The following is a 26,872-nucleotide window of genomic DNA, read 5'->3' on the forward strand; positions in this document are numbered from 1 at the left end:
CCTTTCTCTCAGAGGGGCTGAGGAGCAGACCTGTGCCAAGGCACCAAAGAGGGGCAATACAACAAAGGACAAGTTTCAATGCAGAATTCAATTACACTCCTGCTGTGTGAACCACTGTTCCGTGGCTGGGCTGTTCTCTTTCCCCGCTGGAGCCAGCTGAAGGATTTGGAGAGCATCTGCAACCTGGGAATGGGAAAAGTGCTTTCCTGTCTCAAGAATGGTAAACAGTTGTTCCAGAGCCAAAATTTTATTGTTTCCAGTAGTAAAACACTACATAAAAGTTGTAAGGGAGGGGGATGAGGAGAACAACAAAACAATAAAAGCAACACAGCCAGCGTAGACTGAGCACCATGCACTGAGCCCTTCTTGCCCTCTTTGAGCCAAGTGAAAAGACATCAACTGGTGCAGCTTTAGGATAATATTCCAACCAGAGCTACAGAATACAACGAAGAGAATTGCAACAAAGTGAAAGGAGAACTTGAAAACATGAACAATATGCACAGTCTGAGTGTGTTCAGTTACAGTGGGATGAGGCCAGGTCATGTTCTCCTGGGCTGGATCCTTCCCTTAACTCAGACGCAGTCTTCCTATGGATGGCAGAATGGGTTTGGTGACCAGGGTTAACAACCACTTCACTTGGAGCATCCCTCAGTGGACAACAAGCTCATCCCTTGCTCTCTTCAACACCAATGCTGTGAAACTCATGTCCAGGCATTTCTCTTCCTGCAGTCTGTGTCACCCAAAGGCTTTGCCTTCATTTACCAAAGAGCAGAAGCATAACGAAGGAACAGTTGGAAGGACTTTCCCAGCAACATGAGCTGGAAAAGCAGTAGGGGAAGAGTGCTCTGCTGGACCATATTCACTTAGAAAGAAAGTCAAGGATTGATTTCCAATCTCCTGTTAGAGTATTCCAGCACCCGATCTCATTTATCTTCATACTGCAGCCTTTTGTAAGAGCATACACTACATGCACACGAAGAGCCCAGCAGCAAAGGAACACTGAACAAGAGAGTAATAACCAAGGGAACAGGTTGACATTAACAGGCATGAATTGTTTTTAAATCCATGACTGAAGAGGGAACTTTTTGGAATCCTTCGTATCTTCAGCAAGACACAGGTCAGATTGAAAGCATTTCATAAAAATGCACAGACTCCTACTTGTAGAGAGTGAGCTTTTGTTCAAGCCCTTAAAGATCTAATTGCTCTAGAAATGTCAAGTAATTTGATTTTTCTCATCAGCCAGGACTCAGAGGGAAACTGTCTGTCCCAGGGAAGCAGCAGGACTGGGGCAGAGCTCTCAGCCTGACTCACTGTGACACCATCACTACAGCCAGATGCTGGAGACTTCCAGGAAAAAGGCACAACGCAGGCCCCTGTTTGCGCAGGAGATTACAAGGTGTGCACGTGGGAGGAGAATCTGCAGAGCTTAATGAGATAAAGTAATTGGAAAGCTTTTAGCTGATTTGGGCAGCCAGCTGTGGGTGTTTGGGAGGGGGGGGTGTTCTCCCACCCAGAGCTGCAGTGCTTGCACTGCTCCTGGTCCTGCTGCATTGCCCACAGTGCAGGGCATGATGACCAGTGGGCTCACTGCAAACTTCACCATGCCAAACCAGAAGCAGGGCTGGCCTCATGGAAGTTTCCATTGGCACCAGGCAATGTCCATAGTGAGGCCTACAGGAGAGGGCAAGAGTTGGGTTCAGGCAGCTCAGCTCCATCTTCACCTCTGTCAACAGCGGGTTCTGCTGTGGGTGCGCCGTTTACCTTCAAAATAAAGACAAGTGAAAGTTTGAACGTAGAATCATTCAGATTGGAAGAGACCTCTGGGATTCCCATATCCAGCCCCAGTCCACCATGCACAACAACCACACTTCTCAGTGCCACATCCCCATGGTTCTCCAGGATGGGGACACCCCCATCTCCCCAGGCAGCTGTGCCACTGCATCACAGCTCACCCACACTCGTGTTCCAGCCCCTTCACCTGCTTCGTTGCCCTTCTTTGTGTGAAAAGGAGGGGAGAGATTTGATAAAAGTTATCTGAGATTGCTTTTAGTTCCTTGGTGCCATTTTAAGAGCTTCCTAAAAATAATAATGAAGAGAACGTCTGTGCATCATTACTCTGCACGCTGTCAGCAGTCAGGGCCCATTAAACTTTATTAAAGAAAGAAAAGACAGGCAAATTGGGAAAGGAGGAGAAAGAAAACGCAGTGCTGATGGAGCTGGTGTTCTGGTACATCACTCAGGGCAGGCAGAAATTCAAACCTCAGCCCTAGAGGTTTCCAAACAGCACCTGCTGAGCCAGCCCTGCCCCAGCTGGGCCAGAGCAGGGTGGTGGGCACAGGACAGCAAGGCTCATGCATAACAGGATCATTCAGGTTGGGAAAGACTTCTCAGATCCCCAAGTCCAACCCCACCTTGCCCACTGAGCACAGCCCTCAGTGTCACAGCCCCATGGTTCTTGACAGCTCCAGGGATGGGACCTCACCACCTCCCAAGGCAGCTGTGCCAATGCACCACTGCTCTTTGGAGAAGTTGTTGCTAACATTCAATCTGAACCTCCCATGGCACAACTTGAGGCCGTTCCCTTTTCTACATGGGGCCCAAAGGACCCTTTTCTGGGTTGAACAGGACACAAATTATGCTGGTTCCAGGAGAGACAACCAGGACTGTCTGCGAGAAGCACAAAAACAGGAGCTTCATCTCCAGCTGCAGACTTCTTTCCAGATATATTGAGTGAAAGAGACAAGAGAATGAGTCTTTGTCATTCCTCTATTTTCAAGGAAAAAGCCTTCAATTTAAAACTCTGTGAAGAATTACAGAAATGGTGAAAGTAATTTATTTTTTTTAAGCGAAGAAAGGCTTGAGAACCCGACTTCAAGGCGAGGCTCCAAGCAATGGAAATGTTTTGGTTCTACCGCTGGAAAATGAAAACATTTTAATTCCTTAAAACGTGGGAGGGGGCATTGGCTTCTTCTGAGGTTCCTATTTAGCAGCGCATTGTACCTAAAGCAGAAACCCTGAATCACTTCCCAGCTCTGTCACTCCTGGAAGACATGTTTTATTTATAAATACAGCGGGATCATTTGGTGCTCTGCAGCACTGATAGGGGAAGGCAGAGACAGCTCAGAGCTTCTCAGCCATGAAGGCACAATTCCGTTTTTTCCACTTGTGGAAGAGGGGCAGCTCATCCTCAGCAGCAGGAAGGCTCAAGCCCACAACAAGGGGGCATAAATGGGGTGGGAGAGCAATTAAAGGGAGAAAAGATAGCAGCAACTTTCTTGCCAAGCACAGGAAAACAAAAGCTACCTCCCCAAAGACTGCCACCAAGAAAGTCATTACAGAAATTACTCTCTCATTCAGAGCCTAATTAATGCGAGGACAATTTTGTGATTTTTTTTTTCCCTTGCACGGAATGAAGTAGACTCAAAGAAGTGAAATGTCACTTCATCATCATCCCTGAGGGAGCAAACCAGACATCCAAGAGACAGAAGGAAAGGCAAAGAAGATGGTAATGCTTCAAACTTCAAACACGGCCTGAGAATTCCCTGTCACAATAACGTAGAGCAGCTCTGCCCATCTCCTGCGTTAGCAGCTTGCATATTTATGAGCCAGAATCGATGCCAACCCCAACCAAGGAGGCACTGAGACACAGGGGGAGTGACACCACCTCCTTCCTAAGCCTAATCGATTCCCAAAGATGGAGCATAGATCTCCCCCCAACGGACAAGCGCTGGAAGCAGTGCTCCCTGCCCAGCTCTGGGCTGTGCTCCCAGCTCCACGCAGGGGGATGGCACCCCGAGCTGCAGCTTTGGTGCATGGAGAGAAGGGCTCTGCACCCTGGCTGCCTCGTTTCTCTGAGCCCATCCGGTTCTGCCATTGGTGCTCAGCTCTGGCTCTGTTTAACCGCCAGCTGCTGCACCTCTCTTTAAGTATTAATGATTTAAACAACATGTTGGCACACGAGCAGAGATGGAGAGACTATGATTTGCACTCAGATGCGTGCTACTAAAAAGCTCGTCTTGTGGCTGCTTTGCCACATCGAGGGGAAGTGCAAATAACACCTTTCTCCAGCCCTGCAGCCCAAACTCCCTCATCTTACCCTGCCCACAGACCATCTCAGTGCCCCAGTGACCACCCATGGGATTCACCCACCCCTCTGAAAGTGCCCTGCAGTGGGGACCCACCAAAGAACTGCAGCCAATGCCCTGTGCTCTTAATCAGCTCCCTGCAGCAGCCAAGCCCCAACCCAAAGCTGTAATCTCCATTAAAAGCTCTCCGTGGGCTAATGAAATCCATCAAAATATATGGCTGGTTTCTTTGTTTAATGCAGTTTAATTTTCCCTTTCGTTAATAAAAATGTCGTAATTAAGAACAGGGAGGCTTTTGCTCTTCTCCCCTCAGCTGTGCAGCTGAAGAAAAAGGAATCTCTCCCCACCCAGGCAGGGACACGGAAGGGGAAAAGGCATTTCTTATCTGCAATTTTCCTTCTCTTCATGATAACAGTCTGCTGCAAAACCAGTGTACGACCTCCCCTATATCCATCCACCCATGGTGCTCGATGGAAAGGAAGACAGGAGCCACAGAAAGAGGAAGAAGAGCCTCAGAGCAGGCACAGCGCTTAAGGTTGGAGGGCACCTCCGGAGGTCTTCACCTGCAGGAATTGGACCTTCACCATGAGAAGAGACAACAGGACCCAGAAAACAACGCTTCTGAAAACAAGCAGTAAAACAAAAACCAGCCCTTGGCAGCTCCTCAACTCACTGCTCTCTTCTCCAAGTTTGACTCAAGGGCTGAGGCTGCCTAAATCCCGGCGCAGCGCTGACAATGAGTCACTCCATGACAAAGCCCAGACTTCATTACCTGCCTCACCAAACCCCAGCCGGAGCTGGAGCACCATGCTGGAAACCTGCAGAACTCTTCCTAACAGCTCCTTGTCTTCCCTTGGCCGTGTTGGCTGTGTGAGCACACTGCTGTCTCGGCCTTTGGGCCTGAAGAGCTCAAGACTGTGCTTGCAGCATCGCTCCCCACAAGCCTTGGATTTAAGGGTGCTGAATGGTTCTGCCACATTGTGCTTGAAAGCAGAATGAGAGCAGAGGTGAGAATGAGAAGGAAGAAGAAAAGCACTGCCAGAGCAACACCTGAGGTGCTAATACAAAGCAAAAGCTGCTCCCCAGATAGCACTACAAAGTTTCAGAGCCAAAAAGCAACAGCAAGATCTGCCTTTAACATCCTTGTGGTGCCACATGGCACGAGGTGTGATGCACCTCCACCTGCAGACCCTGAGCTGAGCAGCCTCTTTACAGCAGCTGGGACATAAACAGCCCCAGCCATAATGAAGGTCTCCACCAATATTCTGGCTGGTTTAACCTTTTCCTCAGCAGGGTGCCCTTTGCACCTCAGGGACTGTTTTAACTGGACTCATGTGATCATCACAATTTCCAGGTTTTTTTAATGTACATCCATGCTGCATGGCATTTTAGCTCCCTCCTGCCAGCAATGAGAGATCCCACTGGAAAGCACTGACTCCTCCTGCCAAGCTTTGCATAAAAGGGCTTTTTTTCCTGAGGAAAAAAAAGGCATTTTGTGCCTATGAGACAGTGTTTGCACTGTCATGGCCAGACAGCAGCCAGCTTAAGTAGCAGGAAAGCTCCAAAGTGCTGTACCTTGTACAGACAGCATCCAGAACAGCCATCACCTGCATCACAGCACAGCCACACAGCACCACGAAGCAGTACATCCACATAGAGCCCTCTGTTGCACAGCACAGTCCACCGACCACCACTCCATGGGAACCTAAAGCCAGCAAGGGCTTAAAAATAAATCAGCAGTCTGGGGCAGCACTGTAATCCAGAGGATGGATGGAGCAGAAGCACCACTCAGCTGAATTGCTTTGCAAGAAAAACAACAACAAAAAAAACCCCAAAATTAAAGAGAACTGCAAATCTCTGAAATTTGCCTTCAGTTAAAGGCTATTCCTCGCAGGCAGCGTGGGGAGGGGAACCACAGCTCCACGTTGCACTGAAGGATAAACCTGCACTCTCTAATCCAATTTACACCCCAACACGTGCAGCACAAGAAGGGCTCGAGAACAAAGCAGTGGCAGCTCACAGGGTGCAGAAGCACTGGAGGGAGCAGTGCTAAATGATAACTTAAGGGGTTTATGGAATACATTAACAGGAACTGCAGAGAGCACATTTGCATCTCTTTCAGCTGCTCCAGATCAAATGTGATGGCAGCTCTGCTCTCACAGTCACTTAATTGTTCCAAGGTTGGCGAGGGGGAAAGGTGTCTTATTTTTTTTTCCCCCCTTCACTGCAGAGCTCTACAAGTAGCCATGCTCAGCTTTAAGAGCTATGTAACATTAGGAAGAATTTCCTTCAGTCTCATAAAGCTGCTGGATTTGTGCTCTGCTCCAGTAGCACTCAGCTCTGTGCAGATGTGAGCTCCTTGCAGGGAACAGCTCGAGGCTCCTAGTGCTCCCTGGGCTGGCTGCAAGAAGCTCCAACCCTGGGCCATTACTCATGTTGTAGAATAGGTTCTGCACAACAAGAGGAGGGAAGGAGTGAGCTGTAACGCCGTGACAGTGCCTGCCACCAGCACAGCACGGAGAGGTGATGCCAGGCTACAGAGGTGCACCTTGCAGAGGGCTCAGCTTAGAGGGACAGCAGCCCCCAGTCAGGGACAAGCCCCACAGGGGATGCTCTGCTTACCTGGGCCTCTGCCGCCGCTGCTGTCGTGCCCATCTGCTGCCTGGTCACTATGGCAGCTCTCTCCCTGCCCGCTGCCTGCACTGCTGTGGCTCCCAGACACCTTCATGGGACGGCCAGGCTCCCTGGAAAGCACTGTGGGACACAATGGAGAGAGGGTGTTTAGCAGGGAAAGAAGCAGATGGGGCCGGATCTTAAGGGACCCACCAGCAGTACAACCCATTGCTGCTATCTGAGTGATAATGGGCCAGCCCCATGCAGCCAGTGGCAAAAGCCACATAGAACATTAGCTCCTCACCCTGTCCTGCCTGCTGCTTTCCTCCTGGAGAGTCTTTTGACCCTGCAGATGAGGGCCTGTCCTCCTGGCTGGAAGAGCTGAGCTCCGAGTCGCTGTCGCTAGAAACCACTGTGAGAAAGATGAAGGGGGAGGAGAGGAGAGAGACAGTTATTCACAATGTTCATAACACTTACCAAGAGGGTGCCAGATGGATCCAAATAAAACACGAACAAACGCTGACTCGCTGATCACATCTCCCTCGCTAAAAGCAGCACTACCTGCAGTTCTTCCCCAGCTGTTTGTGCTTCCTCTCAAACGCCAGGCACATTTTTTCCAGATGATTTACAGCTCAGCAGCACAAACCCTAGCAGTGCCAGCACCTGCAGCAGGTGCACACACTGCCAGTGCTCCCCTCCTGGTCCCACCCAGGATCACAGGCAGCACACATTGCTCCCACTGACATCAGAGAGTCGCTTCCTGCTGCAGTTTGCAGCCTGGTCTCAGTGGTCTGTTCCAACTTTAATAACTCTATGATTCTATGCTGAAGGCTGGGCTGGGTAGAAGGCAGGGTCCTGGCTCCACAGCAAGAGGATTGACAGTTGGTAATTCAGGCTACAGATCCAGCCCTGGGCTCCTCCAAGCTGCAGAACCACTGCAGAGGCTCCAAGATCTATAAGGCACCAGGTAAATACAAAGCACGTCAAACAAGAAAACCCCACAGTGATGACGTGAAGAACCCAACCTTATCAGCCCATCCCTCTCTGCACACTGCCCAGAGCTACATTACTCATATGCCCCCCACGCAATGGCATCTCCTCTTCCTCAAGGAGACTCTCCTCCCATTCCAAGGTCTCTCTGTTTCCATGAATCCCAGCCCTATTCCTGCTGCTTCCCGCCCTCCATAGTTTCTACAAAGGCTGACAGCTTCATTTAACCAGATACAACCCCGAGACCAGCAGCTTGCTTCCACTTCTCCACGCTGTTATGTGAGCACCTCTCCTCCTTACAGATAACTGGGCTGCCAGCTGCTCAGTGCAAAATGAGAAAGGTGTTTCCCAGCAGCTCCTGGACTTTACTAACAGCCTGATCTCGGAACAGAAGTGCTGAGGCTGAGGATAGAGGTACCCACTTTGCCCCTGCATTGTGTTACTGGCACAGCCTGAATTCACACTGCTGCAGGGCTGTGGGTGCAAAGGTAGAGGTGTCAGTTCACCTCTCTTCATCAGCATTAAACTCACTGCATGCAGCCTGCTGAGCTGCAAACCCTTTACCACAGCCCAGGGCATGAGGGCTGCTATTCTTCCCCTTGCACAAGCTGTCCAACACTGCTGCAAAGCACCTCCGCTCCTGCGTTCAGTCAGCAATCTGTACTACACAAAATATTTTATAAAAGAGAAAAAAAAACAACACGTATTAATACTTAAAACAGTGCTTTTCCAGAGTTACCATCTCTGAGGATATTAATGCCGGCTGCCAGCGTTATTGCAAACTGTGATGGATGCTGTGCTGGTGTGCAGCTCCCTGTGCATGGGGTGCTGTGTGCTGGGGACAGGCTGCTGGTGCCCTACTGCCAACCCCACAGCACGGCCTCCTGCCCCCAAACACTTCACACCAGAGCAACACTAGCAGAGCCCTGGCACAGACAATGAGTGCGTACCTATCTTGCTGCTACAAAACCCAAACCTCAGCTGCCAGAACCATTCCATTGTCCTACTGCACAATTCTCTTGGCATTCACAGAGTCACAGAACTGTAGGGGTTGGAAGAGACCTCTGGAGATCACCCACCCCAACCCCCTGCTAAAGCAGGCTCCCTACAGTAAGTCACACAGGTAGAACATCCAGATAGATCTCGACTCCAATCCTCTTCTTTATTTTTTGCCTCCATCGCTTCCCAACAGCTCCTTCCTCCATGAATCTTTTAAAAAATGCTGGAAGTCAGGATTTATTTAGAGAAGGCCCCAATGAATCAATGGAGGTGACTTTAGCTGCCTACCCTTCTGCCACTCAGCAGTTCAGAGCCATCCAGCACAAGAGGAGAAAGATATTAATGACAAGGAGGAACCTGCATCACAGGGGCAGCCCTGCCTGCTCTCATTTCCCTTGCTGCCAATAGAAATGTGTTTTACCCACTGCACTGGTGCTTCCCTTTAAGGTAATTTTTCTCCCAAAGCTCCCAGACCTTCTACTGACACTTCCAGATCCCAGAAGTCGTAAATCTGCTCTTGCAGCAGCTGCTGATATATCAATAAGAGTCGTTGGGAGGCTGTACTTATAGAAAACATAACAGATTTATTCCTCTCCATCTCCAGCTGATGGGAAAAAAAGCTCATAAAAATAATAATAATAATAAAAAATCCTAAAAAAGCCAAAATACAGCTTGCAGCAAAAGCAATATCCCCACAGGGCCGGGTCACTCGTGGAACAACTCCGTCCATCGCACAGCTCAGCCTCCAGCAGCACAGGGAGCAATGGGGACAGCTGGGCTGGGAAGGCAGCACCCAGTGAAGGGAGCACTAAGCTGGGGTTCAGCTCTTGTGTTAAATGCATGCATCTGGCATGAGCGTGGCTGCACGCAGTCCTCGTGCCAAGCAGTGCAACGGCTTAGGGATCATGCTTCCTTATTTTCCTATTTCCATGCAGTTGCTTCCCATCCTCCTGCAGAACTCAGAGCTCGGAGCCCTGCTGCTGGCTGCTTCCCGTCCCGCTGACCCGGTGCAGAATCCCACCCACATTCCACCACATGGAGCAGAGCTGCTCCCCAGCACCAGAAATATTACTGCTATTCTCCCCACGACAATACATTTGTGCCTTAACTAATAGCAGGGTTCCCATGGCAACTGCTTGTTTATTACAGAAAAACTCAAGGCAATGGCAAATCCCTGCGTTAGCGAGTGTGAGAGAAATAATGGATGTATAAAAATAAAACTTCTTCCTGGTGGGCTGGCTCTGCTCCCATTAGGCACATTCTTGCAGTTCCTCAGTCCTGTGCAGCAGGCACAGTGGGGACTTCCTGAATCCCTCAGTGCTTCCTTCCCCAAAAAGAGGCACTTAGGTGTCATCCTGCCCCCGCTGAAAGGCTGCATGTGGAGGGACATCACTGCTCGCCTCTCCTGGGCTTGCCCATGGACATCATATAACCATTAAGATTGGAAAAGACCCCTCAGATCCCCAGGTCCAACACCAACCACCCCACTGTGTACATTGACCTCAGTGCCACATCCCCACGGTTCCTGAACACCTCCAGAGATGGGGATCTCAACACCTCCCTGGGCAGCTGTGCCATTGCAGCACCAATCTTTCTCCTAATATCCAACCTGACCCTCCCTGGTGCAACATGAGGCCATTACTTCTCCTCCTATTGCTGGTTACACTGCTACATCACATCCACATGGAGAAGAAAGCTTGCCCTGCTCATCACAGCCAAAGAGCAGAAGTCCCAGTGCTGGCAGCTGCAAAGAAGAGGTAATATGTACAACCTCCCAGCTTGCATATCCCAGGGATGAATTACAGCCACCAACATCCACTGGAAGCCATCCAGAGGACAGGAAGCCTAGTAGAGAAGGGCAACAAGGGAAGAAAACACCATAAAATAAACCCATAAATCGGTATTATCCCACCCATAAAACAGCAGCCAGTCAAAACTTGGAGCACAGCAAGAAAGACATCTCAACACTCACACCAAACCTTACCAAAGGCAGCTGTGTCGTCCCCATCTGCACCTGCCAACATGTGCGGGAAGACATTCCCCCAAAACAAGGCTCAGCTACAACTCAGGACAAGTCTGGGCTCAAGATCTTAGACCCGTGGTGTTTTCTTCATCATGTGCACAGAGAATGCCTCATCAATCAGTTCATTTGCTAAGACAGCCCCTTCCAAGTGTCTCCTGGAGGGAAGCACAACCATCTATTGTTGATCTAATTTGCCTTTAATTACAAAAGTTACAATCGGGTTGGGAGTGCTTTCCTAGCTGGAGCCTACAGAAAAGCCTTGTAAACCTGATCCTCTGGAGCCCTGTCTATTAAAAGGTTATTTCCCCCTGCAACACTGATAAGATTTAGCTTGATGTGGAAGAGTGTATGCTGCCAGTACACCAGAGAGGTCTTCTCCAATTGAAGGGGCCTAATAGCAAAAGACAGAAGGGGAGACAGGCCAGCCAGATCTGTTAATGCACACCAGCAAGAAACGAAGAGAAATCAAAGCAGACTGGCAGCAGCTTTAATTCGGCAGCATCCATCCACCGCTGTGCTAATGACCCTGAATGCTCAGCTCCTCAATGCCGTGCTGCTTCCCCCCAGCTGACTCCAGGCACAGCACTGGAGTGGGTGTATGAGCAATGACAGGGCGGACAGATGGAAGCGAGGGGGGGGAAAGGCCCTACAAGGCAGTGCTGTGAATGGGATCCGATAGGGCAGCGATCCAAGATGCCACATGTGATACATCGGTCTACTTCAATCAAGGTCTACCTCAAAGAACAAGGATGGGAGTGCTGGAGCTGATAAATCTTCAGGCTTGTCAGTGCTGCGGCCCCAGCCCTGCGCAGGGCTAAGTTAATCAACAAAGCTCACGTAAAGAACAACTCGGCTGCAAAGCTCAGCCCCCTCCCCAAAGCCTCCGCTCTTGGCTGATCTCAAGGAGCGCACGACCAACCTTTGCCCCTGGCCCAGGTGAAGGAGCGACCCGTCGCCACACTCCCTGCCTCCAGCACAGCAGCCTCGCTCTGCCAGGGCTGCGAGGGCACCTCACCAGTTCTGCTGCTGCTCTTCAGAGGTGCGATGTACTTGGGCAGCCCTTTGTAAAACCACGCGCCGGACCTCTTCCAGACCTGTTGGAGACAGAGACACAACCAACACCTGAAGCCATGATGAACAAGTGCTGCACTAATGAGTGTGCCTGAAACCCCCCAGAACAAGAACACTCAAATAGTCTGATCCTGCAGCAGAAAGTGAGCTGAGAGAGCTGAGCTGTAATATTTCTTGTAAGAACGCCCTCTACTCTTCAACTGAGTTTTAATGTGGCTCATGATGAAAATGCTCTTATTAAGTCTATTTAATACAAAGCCTGCTGACAGCCAAGAGGAAGGGGAGAAGATGGCAGCTCAGACAAGGAGAAATGGTCTCCAAAAACGTAATTCTTTTGTGCCTTCCAGCAGTCTAATAATAAGCTAATGAGGCAGCCAGGGCAAAAAGAAGTTAATATTACTATTTCATGCAAGGGGTTAGAAGCCTTGTACTTCTGTTCAGAGCAGAGGAGATCATAAAGGTTTCTACTTCAAGTTCTCAAAGCATTTTATATGTAGCATCACCACGATGGCAGCAGGTACAAACGCAGATATCCCTAATTACAGCAATAAGTTTGCAGCTTGCATTTTAACCACAGGGCTTAATCAAAGCAGAGGGCAGCGACAACACCTGGCGCTCACCAACAGCTCTTTCAGCACAGGCACAGAAAGCAGAGCACTGCCATCACCATCTCACTGATGGGAGGAGATCACTCAGCAGATTGCCTGGTTCCTCCTGCAGAGCCATCAACACAGAGAGCTGGAATGGTCGGGGTCGTGAAACCCAGGTGAAAGTGACGCGCACTCCGAGCAGCGCGGTGCTGCAGGAGGATGCGTGGACCCTGCAGGGCAATGCTGGGGAGGAAGCAGCCTTTCTTGACAGTTGTTATTCGAACAGACCTTGCAACATCTGTAATTTAATTTGAAGCACTGGAGAGACCTATTATCTCCAGGCGAACTACAATTTCAGCAGAACATAAAACCAATCAGACGCAGCGAGGACTGCAGTAAGGAAAGGTTGGTCACCTCCAGGTTCTCCCATTACCCCCACAAAGCGAGCCCAGCTAGAGAAAGAGTTCAGTGATACAAAACACCCAGCTCTCATCCAGTAATACCACATCGATTCTGAGCATACAGATTCACTTCCAATACTTCGCTCTCATTACAGCAGTACTGAAGTTGTTTTGAGCTCAGTTCTAAAATAGCTGCAGCTTTAGGGAGATGCTCTCCCCTGCAATAACTCAGCACATTGCTCCCTGCAGGTTTCCAGCACAACCCCCCCACAACAACAACACGGTTCCAGTGCTGTTCTGCACTTGGGCACGCAGGTTGGGTTCAGCCTGCATCCATCACAACGAATCGATGCCACTGACTGCTCGTGATGCTCGTTTCATTGATTGCCAGAGTGGCCCAACAGCAAAGCTCCTATTTGATTTTAAATTAATACATCTATAACAGTGCTTTGGAGTCCTGTTTATTAGCAGGTTTGCTCTTTGCAAGGAGAAGAGTTTTGCTCTCACAAGCCCTTGACAGAACAAAGATGTGCATCAGTGCCATCCCAACCCAGGACGCAGAAGCCTGGAGCACAGAGGATCTTCCCTGCAGTGGTTCAGGAGCAATCCTGCTGCTTCCCAGCCAAGCACAACAGAAATCCATGCTAAGTATTGACTGCCTTCAGGCTGCTGTCCTTCTGCCTCCCCCAACGACTCATCCACCCAAAAGCAAAGCGTGGGGAAGAGGAATTGCTTGAGCCAGAGATCCTCTCTGCATTACTTTGAACAATTCAACAGCCATGACAAGACTGGAGAGCTCAACACATTTTGTGACCTCAACAACACCCCATCACAGCTGCACCAATCCACCCGCACAGCCACAGGATGAGGCTGCATGCTGGCAGTCAGCAGCAGATGCACACTTTATCCAGCACTCTCAGCACAGCCTGCAAATGGAAAATCACCAGGTCCAGCTGACACTCCGCTCAAGGCTCTGCAGAACTCTGCTTTCCCCTTCCTCTGAAAACACGGGTACTGAACAAGCCCCCAACCAGGCCCAGCCTTCAGGTTGCCATAGACCAACAGAATCGTTAAGGCTGGAAAAGACCTCTACAATCACCCAGTCCAACCACCAACCCAACCTCGCCGTGCCCACAGACAACACCCCCAGCTCTGCAGTCCCCATGCAAGAGGGAAGCCACTGCTGTGAGTTCCTGTGGGCTCTCTCAGCAGAACAAAGCACACCTGCAACCCAGGAGGACACGGTTGCCATTGCCCTCACGCAGCACATCCCACCCACCCCGCTGCCACAGCTCCAAAACGCAGCAAACCGCTGGCAGGGAGAAAGAGAGCACGCTCCTCAGCCTCGCTATTTGCATTCATCTGCCTTTCCATAACACAGAGCTTTCCAATTACATTATTTACAGCAATCTGTTGTCAACTCCCACATTCGGCACTTGAGGATGAAGAAAATTAAAAGGCGGTGAAATCGTTTGGGGCTTTGTTTCTGGAATAGCAGAACGCGTTTCACCTCCGACCCCAGCGCTCCTCCAGCAGCAGTGCCTGCCGTCCTCCAGCCATTTATCATTCCTCTCTCAATCACACTCTGGTTTTTTCCCCTGTGGCTCTGTTCTAAGGACACTGTTTCGAGTCGACCCACTTGCTGCCGCCCCCCAAAATAACACGGCAGGCTACTGATGAGTCCTCTGAATTGCGAACAGGTGCACATCCATTCCACCCAGAGCCACCCAAAATAAACACTCCTCTCCATCGGGAGGTTTGTTTGGCCATACCAGGCAGGAATAACCCTGGGCTATGTTGCTTTATGATGTTCAAAGTGTACAAGGGAAAAGGGAAACCCTGGGGGCAAAAGGGGAGGAGATGGCCGCTTGTTCCAGCACAGTAATCTTCCTTTCCTCTGCACGGTTTATTTTGATAAACCCAGAGATGCAGCCAGCCATGAAAATGTCATTTAGCAAAAGAGAAGAAATTAAAGGGAAAATGAAGCAGAGGGGCAAATTAAAACTTTAGCAGGTCCCGAGAGCTGACACGTTCCTTCATATTTGATGGGGTTTAAAAAAAGCCATCTCCCCCCACCCTACTTAAACTGTTTTCATTATCACTACAATTTTGGATGTGTCAATTCAAATGTAAATGTGTACGAATGCTTCCAAGAGGGTTTTAATTACGATGATAGCATCGCTAATTATGGATATGAAAAAAGCCCGTACATGAAGCGGTGGTTCAGCGAGGTGCTGTGCACAGCCTGCTGCTATCAGCCAAAACATGCAGCAAACAATGCATGCCTGACCCTCCGCATTCAGTCTCCAGCTAGGCAGAGAAAGGTGCAAAGCCAAGAAAGGCGATGCAGCACGTAGGGAAGGAGGAAGGTCCTGCCCCTTTGAAAGCAAACCTAAAATGGATGGAGTTTGCTTCTTGAGCAATAAAAGACAATCCATGGCAGTGATAGCTCTGCCACACTCGGAGGATGTTGCAAAGGAAAATGCCCTGGAAGAACAAAAGTGTTTTTTCAATGGATGTTTCTGCAGGCACTGGGACAAGCGGTCTCTTCTCTCCAATAGGCTGCTCCTGGCTTAGCTGTGGCTCTGTCTTATTTAGAAGTGTCTGCTGCCCCTGGGGATGTTCCCTTTGCCAGCAGGCTCTGCCAGGTCCCAGCATGGTGACAGTGCAGTGCTTTCCCTGTGCAAGCACACATCACACCGGGCAGCTCCAGTGCTACCCAGTGCAACGTTTTGCTTCTGGATGACTGGGATGCAGGCAGCAGGCAGAATCCATTCATCACCTCCACTCTCCAGAAATCAAACTGTCAGAGCAACTTAGCTCTCACTGCTATGCAGCACAGCCTTCCCAGTGGAGCTTTCCAAGGAAACAAAACAGCAAAGAACACTTTGGAGCAGCTGAGGCTGAGATTCCCAACGGGATCTGTGGGCATCGAGCACTTGACTCCCACTGAAAAACCGATGTAAACAACTGCCTGTTACATTGGTCTTTGTTTGACCCAGGTCACACACTGATGGTTTAATCACAACTGAAACCAGCACAGATTTTGTCCGCACAACGAAGGAGCGAAGAAAATTACCATGTCACTACATTTTCACTAGCTTCAGCCAAGCCTACAGGGATAAATAACAACAAGATGGAGGGATGAGAGCTGCACGCTTTGGCTGTTAGCTAATATATGTGAACATCCAGCAGCACCACCCTGCCTTCACATTCTGACTTGTTCCAGGGGATCAGCTCCCCACGTTTGGTCTCCAGAAAGGCAATGCAAGGTGCAAAGCCAAGAAAGGCAATGCAATGCAGAGGGAGGGAAGGAGGAAGGGCCACAACCTGCTCCCTCGGTGCATGGCAGGGGTTAAAGGGACAGCTGCAGTCCAAGTGGTGGGATCACATACCTCAGAAAGGTGACAGTGGCTTGCTAATGCATCACACGACCCCAGGTGTTTTTGTGGCCTCCTGTCTGGATCCCAGGACACAAAACTGGGCCAATATCCCCTGACCACAAAACAGATTCAAAGGCCAGACAGAAACAAGACTCCGTGATCCCAAAAAAAGCAGGTGTCCATCTGCACTCGTTGATGGCAAATATAAACTTCAGCGACAAGTGTAGCCAAATGGGTTTGGTCCAGAGCAGATGGCAACACAAGGCAGATCCAGATCACAGCAACAGACAGAGACAAGGGAACTGTGGTGAACACAACAGATATTCTGCATGGACTCTGTCCTGTCATGACACCCAAAATGGCTTCATGGAACAGCCAGGCCACTGCAAAGAGGGAAGGAGACAGACCTGACCTGACCTTTAAAGCAATCAGAAAAAGACAGACGAAGCTGAGGGCTGTGAGGTAAGATGTGGGTATGTTTGAGGCTGTCTCAGGGGGAAAGTTCCATCCATTTTCATTACAGAAGTGCTCTGGCCGTATCTCTGAGGGTTACCATACCCTGACACGGCCGCACATAGCACTGGATAATGTTCTTCTCTGTCTGTGGCTGCTCATTATTTTTATAAGAAAAGTGGAACAAAAGAAGAAGAAGGAAAAAAAAAGCAATTATACACTGGGGAGTGAGGAAAAAAATACGAAAAGAAGAAATGAAGTAATTTTCAGTTCCATACCCATCTCCCAGCACAACACTGCCCTGACCTGCCACACTTCAGAATGGCCATCTGGATTAAACAACATCTGGATGAGTCAGTTCATTAAGCAATTAGCAGCACCCAGGGAGCAGGATGCCCTCTGTTTGCCCCAGCCACGCTGCCACCCAGCAACCAAAGGTGGGCACAGCCCTCATCCTACCTGCACAGCAGCTTTCTGGGTGCTCCCACACAGATCATCTCCTCCTGTTTAAAACCTGAGCTCTGCTACACTCCCACAACTCCTACAGAGACATTCTCTGCCTCAAACACCTGCAGAAATGATCTCACTGCACTTCAGAAACTGACGGACGGGTTTCAGGAATAGCTGCGCTGGGTGGATGCTGGAGGACCACGAGGGGTAAATCCTTCTGTCATCACCAAATTCAGCAGCTCCACCGCAGAGCAGCGAGCCCTGGGGCTGGCTGGCAGAGGAGGATGAAGCAGGCCATTACTTATGGCTGTGTAAAGACAAGGATGAAGGATACAGAAATGCAGAGACCTGCATTAGACATCTCACAGGGTGGCAATAGGATTTTACAGGCGGGTTTGGGGGGTGGGAAACTGAGCTGAAAGCTGCAATTGAGTTATTTTTAGAGGGACAAATATTGCAGATGTATTAAAGAACCAACGTTAGCCAGGTTTATTTGCATGGAGCCAGAAGGAAAACAGCCTGGCAGCAGAAGGCAACAGCCTCTTTATAACCACAGTAGGGAAACACCACAAAGCAACACACAGGGCAGGGGACAGTGCATTTATTCCCCACATCCCATCAGAAACTGTCACCACCCTGTGCATGGCCTGAGCCCAAAGACCCCATCCAAGCCTCCATCCCAGTGCAGCCCACGCTCTCTCAGCACAATGCTGCATTTTACCTCTCTTTGTTCACTGCAGATCTTGCACAGCCAAAGGGGACGTTTCTGGGCTCCAAAGGTTTCGATGCCACATTTGGTGCAAACTTTCTGAAAGAAGGAGGGGAAAAAAAAAAGGTGGTGTAAGCAACATCCCACATCCATACAGCCCTCAGCAGAGGAAGGCTGAGAAGCACCTCCCCCACCAGACCTGCTCTAATACGTTCCATAAAGTAAATAAAATGGCACAGTTCTCTTATTTATCCTGGATAAACGCATCCAAAAAGATGCTTCAGATCTATAGGGGTCCTTGACAAAGGCAAACCTACAGCACAGCCTTTGGCTGCGGGTGAGAAGAGAGTCGGACAGCACAAATCAATCCTCACAACCTACAGACATTCCCAGGGCCTTTTCTTTTTTATTCCTCCAAATCCTAAAACCCAATCGCCGTGGTGAGGAAAGCAGCTGCAACCAAGCACAAAACGAGCACAAGTTTGTGCAAAACCATAAATCCTCTCCTCCCTTCCCTACACACAGCCTGAAACCCCCCGGCTTCCCCTTGCTTTCAGCAGCTTGGCAGTATTGATTTGTGGCTGCCGAGGCAGCGGGCACGGACACACGTTGCCTGAGCAGAATGCTTGATAGCAGCACATGGCAGCTTATTGCTGCACGAGGGAACTTTCACATCTCCACCAGCATTATGAGCCATTTTCAGCCCCAATCACCTCATATCATCTAATGAAGCGGATGTGTATCAGGCTTGGCTTGCATTGGGGAGAGAAATGGGATGAATTCTTTGATCCTCGCAGAGCAAAAGCTGCTCACAGCCTGGAAAGCAAAGCCTGGCTTAGATAGTCAATGCCTGCGGTGCTTTAGGAAGGGCAGAGGAATAAAGAGCAGCCTAAGTGCTTTGGTGCATAGATATTCAACGTGGTGCTGCCCAAGCCAACAAGCGCAGGCAGCAAGTGGTACTGCAACGATCACCTTCACAACTACCCCAAATTCTCCCCTTTTCAAAACAAAATCTGGGGGAGCACCTCAGCCATAAATACACCCTCACAGATCCCGATCCCTGCACGCATAGGACATTCAAACGCTCCCTCTAGCGGGAGCTTCCAAGTGCTTTTATTCCCAGCCATAAACATTGAAACCTCCAGCACGAAAAGAGGGCTCTCCTCCTCCCTTCCTCGCAGCCTAGCTGGAAAACTGAGTGTCACCCACAGCCTCAGAAGACATAAAAACCAAGGGCAGTAAATACAGCCTTATTCCTAATTAAACACAAGATAAAGCACTTTCTTCTCCTACTTCTTTTATATGTGGTCCTGATACCCTCTGCATGGTAAACTGCACATTATGCTCTAACTACTGCTAATGTTAACACATCTGTGTTAGCAGACATCTTTTTCTTGCCATAATGCATTTATTCCCAAGGTAATAAAAAAACAATATTAAAATCATTCTTCATTTTGACCTATAAATGCAGAAGCAGGAAGTGGCACTTAGAAAATCCATGAGGCAACAAGAGCTATAGAGCCCCTATTCAGCAGAAGGGATTCGTGGAAGATAAGTCCTCTGCTGCATCTCAGATGTATCATTACAGCAGTCCCTGTCATTGGGCTAAATGGGCTGCAATGACTTTCCAGTGAGATGGTAAGAGAGCAAAGCTAGCAAGAAAAATACCAACTTATAAAATCCATAGCTTATAATGCTAAAACTGCATCAGTGATGGATACTGCTGGGCTGGGGATGAGCTTTAAGTACCAGCCCACTCCGCGTGCTCTGCTGAAGGGTGGACTGCTGTGGGCTGACACCAAAACAGAAAGGGGACGAGCCCAGGGCACCCCGCAGCTTTTGCCTCCATGCATCAGTGCATGGGGCTCGCAGGGCAGAGGCTAGCAAGTGCTGCAGCAACATGACCTAGCTGGCTTCAGGTGAGAGCAGAACAGCCAGGGGAAGGAGGCAGGAATACGGCACATCCTGTTATTCTGCATGCTTGAAAAGCAGGAAGCAGCCAGCCGCCTCCTGTCTGCCCAGCAGCCCTTTATTCTCCCCAGGCACGTCTGCACAGAGCCCACGCTCCTCTCCAAGAGCTGTCCTGAAGCTCCCCTTTATGCCAGACCCTTTGCACCTCTGTACCTTCCTGCTGCTTCCCTTCCCAGCCCTTCCTATAAGATCTGCTTTCCTCCCAGCTGAGGACCCAGGGGTTCAGAACTGGGCGTTTGCCACTGACTTAAGTGTGACCCTGTGCATAACCTCAGCCTCAGCCACTTCTGAGAGCAGAAGCCAGCAGACTCAGTCCAGCAAAGGCAGCAGTGCTCACAGCAGCACGGATGGAGTGATGCTGGCACCTCGCAGGAGCTTCTCCATCACAGCTGCCCAACGTGGAGCTCCCAGCACATGCTAGTGCATGGCACAGGAACAAGATACACTCAGAGCATCCACAGGACGTCTCAGTGATGGGGTGAGTGGCATAAGTGAGAGTCCCCCTAGCTACAGTTCCCCAGGGACCCTTCCATCCACCCACGGGGACCCTCACCACACTGAGGCAAAGCCACTTACAGAGACATCTCCCCTGGCAAAGATGGCCTTCAAGTGCTGGAGAAGCAGCCTCCCAGCAGAGGGAGGATCAGGTGGTTGCCTTGGAGATCATCATCTCCACAGCAGTGAGGCTTAACCCCTGCCTGCCTGGGATCCCAGGCAGCAGCACAGGGTGTGGGGAACACAGCATGCTGATGCTCCAGCATCTGTACAGCCTTCCCACCAACACACCCCACCACCAACACACAGGGCAATTTGTGTGTCAGGGTCAGGAACTTCACACCAGTTTAGAACATCAATCATAGAATCACGAAGGTTGAAAAAGACTTCTCAGATCCCCACCATGCCCACTAACCACGTCCCTGTGTGCCACATCCCCACCTTTCACAGGCCAGGCACTCCAGGATCGTGAGCAATGAGGTAAGCAGAGAAAACAGCCTGACAGCACCGACCCAGTTATGCAGGACTAAGAAGACCCCACAGAGCGATCCATCTCGCCACTTTCACAGAGCCCTGCTGGCTCCAGGCAGGATCCCCTGGTGAGCAAACCCACCTTTTTGCAATCCTGGCAGAAAACTGATGTGCTCCCCAGCAGCCCCAGCAGCTCACTGCACAGCAAGCACTGCGACAGGCCGTTGCCCATCGCGTTCTTCCTCATGTTCTCCAGCCGCTCCACCAGGCGCCTGTGGAGAACAAAGCCAAGTAGAGGTGATTCCAGATCTACAGGAAGAAGGCATGCCAAGAACCTGCGGGTGTGTTGCCCCACTCAGCCTCCTTGTGGGATTTCGGGCCTTTTGCTGGGACTGAATGTGCTTTCGCTTCAGCCTCTGTACTCAAGCATTTCCTCAGGCTTGTTATTAGGAAGTATTTTGCTTTTGGAAGAGTGGTGCTGCAGTGGTACAGCTGCTCAGGGGGGTGGGGGAGAGCCCATCCCTGGAGGTGTTCAGGAACCGTGGGGATGTGGCACTGACGGAGGTGGTCAGGGGGCATGGTGGGGTTGGATTTGGGCATCTGGTCTTTCCCAGTCTGAATGATTCTGGGATTCCATGAGCTGGCTTTTAGTCTCCCTGTTTTGGGCTGACTGCAGACCCAGCTGAGGCCAGATCTCCAGCAGGACTGAGAGCAAATAGAAATCTGCAGCAGCAAAAAGGGAAAAGGTGCCAGTAAATGAAATAGTTCAAGCTAACAAACCCTTCCAGAGAACTCAGCCAAGTAGAACACAAACCCATTCACTGCTCCAGGCAAAATCCCACAAGGCAAGGGAAAACCCGAGTGTGCTGCCAGGGATGGAGCCATGCTGTCCACCAGCAGTGATGCAGCTGCACAGCTCTGCATTTCCCTGAGCCCATTCCACAGCCACTGCCTCAGCAGCTGCCTTATCACAGGCTGCATTCAGTGGCTGCAACCACAGCAAGCCCCAAAGCTCCAGTAAGACATGAGAAACCATCTTCCAACCTTCCCAGCGTTTGTTGCCTCCAAACAAGCGACATGGCAGGGGGAAAATGAGCTGAAGGGATGCTGTAAGGGCTGGAGGCTGAGCTCAGACTCTGGGAGAGCTGCACCTCTGCCTGTACTGTTCCCATAGGGAAGGAACAAGCAAAAGTACCCAATGCGCTGCTGCTCCACAACGTCCAGCTTCTCTGCCTTGCGGATGACTTCCAGAATGACCTCAAGCTCCTGCGGGCTCAGAGCCTGCATCTTCCTCTGCTTCTCTGTCTGGAACGTGTGCACTGACCAGCCTGTCTGGAGCCTGTGGGGAGGGACAGACAGAGAAACTGAGCTGTGAAAGCAAAACCCAAGCCCTGCCATACCAAGTCATGCCCACCAACCACATCCCCCAGTGCCGCATCTCCATGGTTGTTGAACATTCTCCGGGATGGTGACTTCCCCCTTCCCTGGGCAGCTGTGCCACTGCAGCACTGCTCCTTCAGACAAAAAATTTTCCTAATACCCAACCTGTCTTTGCAGCAATGGGCACTGATGCCAGGCACCACAGAAGCCCTCAGCAGACTGCAGCGCACAAGGACTACCTGCACTGTCTTCCTTCCAGCACCTGAAGCCTTTAGGAACTTCCCTCCATGCCTATGTACAAAGCTGACATTTCTCCTTGGCTCACTCGGAGCTTTCACAGCTCAATTAATTACCGTTTAGTAGGAGTTTAGAGGTCACTGGCTGAAGTCAGGGCTGCTGGCAGAACGCAGGGCACTATCAGGCCCGGCTGTTGTAATGAGGCACTCAGGTGGAGGCAGAAGCACTCAGACAGCCATGGAATGACCCATAATTTTCCAGCAGCTGACCCCAGTGCTCAGCCAGGAGCAGTAGCAGCGCCAGAGAAGCAAAGCATCTGAGTAAGAAATGCAATTCTGGCACTTGACTCATCTCCATCCCTTCATCTTTAGGTTACGCAGCCATTTAACTTCAGGGGAAAATAAGACCGAGTGACAAGATCCTAAAAGGAGCACTGGGGGCTGCTACCAGCTATACAGAGGGTGTATGTATACAGCTGCAGAGGTGCTGCTCTTCCCTTCAGCCAGCTGGGACTCACTTGGCACGCAGAGCCAGCTGCCGGTCATTGGGGCACACCCAGGGGCCGGTCCCACTGCCAAAAATCGTGTCAGCCATGGCACACCTGGAAGGAGACAAAGCACCGTGAGGCACAGCCGTCCCAAAGCGATGTCCTGGAGGCGACCCGCTGGCGTCACACGCCCGCAGACAGCAATAAAAGCATGCCATCATCTCCATGAAATACGCGCCAATAAATAGCTCCTAACGCTGCACCCAGACAAAGCTGGGAGCTGAGATTTTATAGCGCTCTGCAAAAGGCCACGGGCTGTCAGATCCGCTGCCATTTTTCATTTCAAAGCCAGAGAAAAGTGTTGTTTGCTACGATCTCTGCCCCGTCACCTCCGGAGCCCCAGCACTGCGGTGGCTCTGAAGGACAGGAGGACGCGGCGCTTGTTGGGTTTTCACCCCTTAATGGGGGTAACAAGCAAAAGCCCACGCGATGATCAGCACAAACAGTGGCAAGTCGCTCCGTTCATTAAAGCTGCCACTGTCAGAGCCAGATATTTATAAAACAGCCCACAATAGCAGCTTGTTTGCATGTGCTGGAGGCAGCACCTCTCCCAGCAGCGCTCCTCCTGTGCTCACACCGGCACCCAGAAGGGCAGCCGGCAGATTTCAGCACACACTGCGATGCACCGAGCCTTCCTCCCGCTGGATCAGCTCCCTAATGCATACATTTCCAGGTATTAATACTTACCTTCCCCAGAACAGACACATGCCAGCTTTGAAACCATACCTGCTGAGCAGAGATAACGCGCTTAATGCTGTTTGGCAAACAACACATCAGATCCAACAGCAGCGAGTCCCACCACCTGCCAACCGCGCCGTAATTCCCAAGAAAACACATGTTCCAGCCTCGATTCACAGCACACTCACCCGGCGCTGTGGCTCTGCGCCTGCACCCACGCCTGCTGCTGACACTGAGCTTCCGTGCCAGGCACAGAGCCCTGCAGCACACACAGCCTTGGCCCTTTTATAGCAGCAGCAGCTCGTGCAGATTGATCCAACCCTGTGCTGCAATCAGCCCCAGCACAGAGCGCTGACCTGGGCTGCACAGCACGTGGTGCAGCCCATCCTGAAGGGTCAGCTCAAGATCACAGAACTGTAGGAAGGGACCCTTAAGGCTGTCTGGTTCAACTGCGAAGCGCAGGGACACCTGCAGCTCCTTCAGGAGCTCGGAGCTGCTCCAGCCCGGCCTGCCCTCCCATTCAGGCACACATGGAGTAATGCACAGCCCATGCACCACAGTGCCCAGCACCTGGGGGTGCCTGTCTAGAAGTCAACCCCAGGACAGGCACGTTGCTGTGCACACAGGGTGAGAAACAGCCGAATGCATCCTGCCCTGTTCTGCAGAGCTTTACCTGCTCCAACGGGGCTGAAGGCAAAGTCAAAATGTTGCTGGCTCTGCACTTTGCCTCTGTGAGATGCCCAGTTGGATGCAAGTGCCTCAGTGGAGGAAATGAGAACACTATGGGACTGCAGGCTCTGCTGGGGGGGAACAGGAACAGCAACAGGGTTGGAAAGAAAGGAACACACACAGCCACAGGACTGCTGACACCAGAATGGGGACAGCACAGAGCATCCTCCCTCTTATCTCTGTCCAGGACATGGAGTGCAGCACAATCAGCCTAATCAGAAACACTGATAGCAGAACCACACCAGGCTGAGGAGTCGTCTCCACGGTTTGCATTCTTTCCTTGCCATCATCCTGTGACCTGCTGAACAGCCCTCCACCTGTTTGCTCCTTTCCCTATGATGGAAGAAATCAGGCGGAACAAATCCTCATTAAAGCTGTGTGCACCTGGCTGTGCTCAGCAGTGAGCCAACAGCATGAGGGGAGGGGGAATGTGGAACCACACCACTCTGCAGCTCCAACAGGGAGGAGAGGGGAAGCAGAAGCAGGGCTGTGCTGGTGACAACCCTGCAGTGTGGAACTGGAAGTCCCTTCCTGCTGGGCAGCCCTTAGGGATGCTCCAGGTTCACATCCTCCTCCTCAAATGGTGACTACATCACAGCTAAAGCCGAAAGGTTTTGCTGACATTGAGCTGCCTGCGGGTGCCCACAAAGCATGAATTCCTCACAGCCCTGCAAACACCACAATGCCCTCCACAGACCCATCAAGAGCTCCCCAGCTAGTTTTCACGGCCTGGTTATTTCAGCTAAGCAGCTCACAATCTGTTTTAATTTGTTTTTATAGGAAATTAATTAGGCAATTATTTTTTCTTTTAAATACTTTAAAATGAAACAAAAACGAAGCAGTGGCACAGAGCTGAGCTCCTGCTCCCCAGCTGCTGTAATTACCTCTCCTGCTCCAAGCTCACGGCTTCCCCCAGGACCACCACACACATCAGAGCCATCCCAGCCCCACATCCCTTCCAGCCACTGCCACAAAGACGTGCTGTAATTACTCTCTGCTCCGGCACCAGACCCCATTATCCCCATAACCTTAGCAACTGAGCAAGCAGTCGTTCCAGTTGCTATGACAGAGGAGAAATGAGGGAGATAAGGGCACCGGGCTCCATGGGTGCAGGAAGGCTCCTTTGCAGGACATGAGGCTGTTTGAAGGCAACGAGTGGTGTGACTGTGCCCAAACAAGCACCAGCCTCAATCAGGGCTTTGCTGCTCATACAACACAGAACAGTGGAATCATTAAGGCTGGAAAAGACCCCTGAGACCCTCGAGTCCAACCCCCACCGTGCCCACTGATCACATCCCTCAGTGCCACATCCCCACGGCCCTGGGACGTCTCCAAACAGAGCACGTGGGGAATAAAACAGAAGGTTCCCATGCCCCACAGCTGCTCCCCAGGCACGGCAGCAATGGCAGAAGCCCAACTGCATTAAGACGGCGCTTATTAAAGACATTACAAAGCAAAATGCCCTGCAGGTCCGTGCCAGTCCTGGGAGGGGGAAGATAAAATCAGCTGTACAGGAAAACCGGCACACGGCACCAACGAGCCTGTATTAATGAGAGGCACCCATTAACATGGCTGCTTGATACGTGGTGAGCCACAAAGGAGCAGGCTCTGCCCAAGCAGATCCACTCACCCTGCAACCCACAGTGCAGGGGAGGGCAGCCAGGTGGGTCTGCAACGTGGGTCCATCCGTACCCATCCAGCCTGAGCTCTGCAGGTGCTTTGCTTGGTGCATAATTCATGCTGCTCAGCTCTTTGACTCACGTTCTGGAGCAGCCTGAACTGGCACAGGGCTCCGAGAAGCAAATTAGCATCTAAACGGCCAATTAGAGAAACTAATTTCTTTATGCTGATGCACTACCCAGCTCAGGAGGCCTGGGCAGAACCCGCAGCTCCAGCCTCGAGTTTCTTAGAAAGAATTGGACGCAGACGGGAAAGGCAGAGCCAAGGAACCGTGTGCCAACCCCCGCGGTGATCTTGCAAGAACCAGGAACTGCCCTGCCAGCCGCTGGCTGAGGCGGCCACGGGCTCTGCCGCTGGTGAAATGCCGCCTGAGCATCACCGAGGTCGCACCGCCCCGCTGAACGCGACTCCCTTCCGAACGAGAGGGAACCGCGGACTTTGACCCAGAGCTGGGGATGTGCGCAGACCCAACGCCCCGGGACGGGCACAGCGCGGCACGCAAAGGAGCAGCAGCGGGACGGGGCCCGCACGCGGCCACCCCCGAAGCCCATCAGCCTCACGGGGAGCGCTGCCTTCGGCCCCGCACCTCTCGCCCGTTCCCCAGCCCTCCGCCGCTCCCTCTCAGCCCCGTGAACGTCACCCGGCCGCGTTGCAGGCGCACTTGGCAGCGGTTTACGGGACACCCTCCCGCCCTCGGAGCCTCCTCCCAGCAGTAGCACGGGCTCCGGCACCCCGCCCATTCCCCGCGAGGCTCCGCCCGAAGTCCCGCTCCCAGCGCAGGGCTCAGCCCCACCACGCGCGGCTCCGTCCCCTCCTGGAGCCTCCGTCCGTCTTTCCGTCTGTCTGTCCGTCCCCGCGGGGCAGCGGCACAAACACAACGCACCTGCACCGCACCACTCCGCTCCGCGCGCCCCCGT

At 51.4% G+C, this 26,872-nt stretch overlaps 1 protein-coding gene across 5 annotated transcripts; it reads right to left on the minus strand.

Annotated features, from left to right (window-relative positions):
- Nucleotides 1–231: 231 nt before the first annotated feature.
- RPH3AL (rabphilin 3A like (without C2 domains)) lies at nt 232–26,872 on the minus strand. 5 transcript variants are annotated; one of them, XM_042830038.1, is made up of 9 exons: nt 26,839–26,872; nt 22,839–22,922; nt 21,900–22,043; nt 20,847–20,976; nt 17,780–17,866; nt 11,630–11,804; nt 7,003–7,110; nt 6,708–6,839; nt 232–1,761 (listed from the first exon to the last, which is right to left on the minus strand). In XM_042830038.1, the coding sequence occupies exons 2-9, from the start codon at nt 22,913–22,915 to the stop codon at nt 1,727–1,729; spliced, it is 888 nt and encodes a 295-aa protein (XP_042685972.1). In that variant the 5' UTR covers nt 22,916–22,922; nt 26,839–26,872; the 3' UTR covers nt 232–1,726. The 5 variants fall into 5 exon arrangements, with proteins under 5 accessions (XP_042685972.1, XP_042685973.1, XP_042685975.1 ...); XM_042830039.1 differs by lacking the exon at nt 26,839–26,872 and adding an exon at nt 26,749–26,798; XM_042830041.1 differs by lacking the exon at nt 26,839–26,872 and adding an exon at nt 26,617–26,653.

This window comes from Centrocercus urophasianus, unplaced genomic scaffold (assembly GCF_019232065.1).
Source record: "Centrocercus urophasianus isolate 14NV4802_14NV808 unplaced genomic scaffold, USGS_Curo_1.0 seq_33, whole genome shotgun sequence".
Classification (NCBI taxonomy): domain Eukaryota; kingdom Metazoa; phylum Chordata; class Aves; order Galliformes; family Phasianidae; genus Centrocercus; species Centrocercus urophasianus.

Coding starts and splice junctions, on each gene's coding strand:
- RPH3AL (XM_042830037.1), bottom strand. CDS start 23,035: ATGGAGATGATGGCATGCTTTTATTGCTGTCTGCGGGCGTGTGACGCC. Junction 7,111..11,629: donor CACCTGGGCCAGGGGCAAAG/GTTGGTCGTGCG, acceptor TCTTTCTCACAG/TGGTTTCTAGCGACAGCGAC. Junction 1,762..6,707: donor CAGCGGCGGCAGAGGCCCAG/GTAAGCAGAGCA, acceptor TTTATTTTGAAG/GTAAACGGCGCACCCACAGC.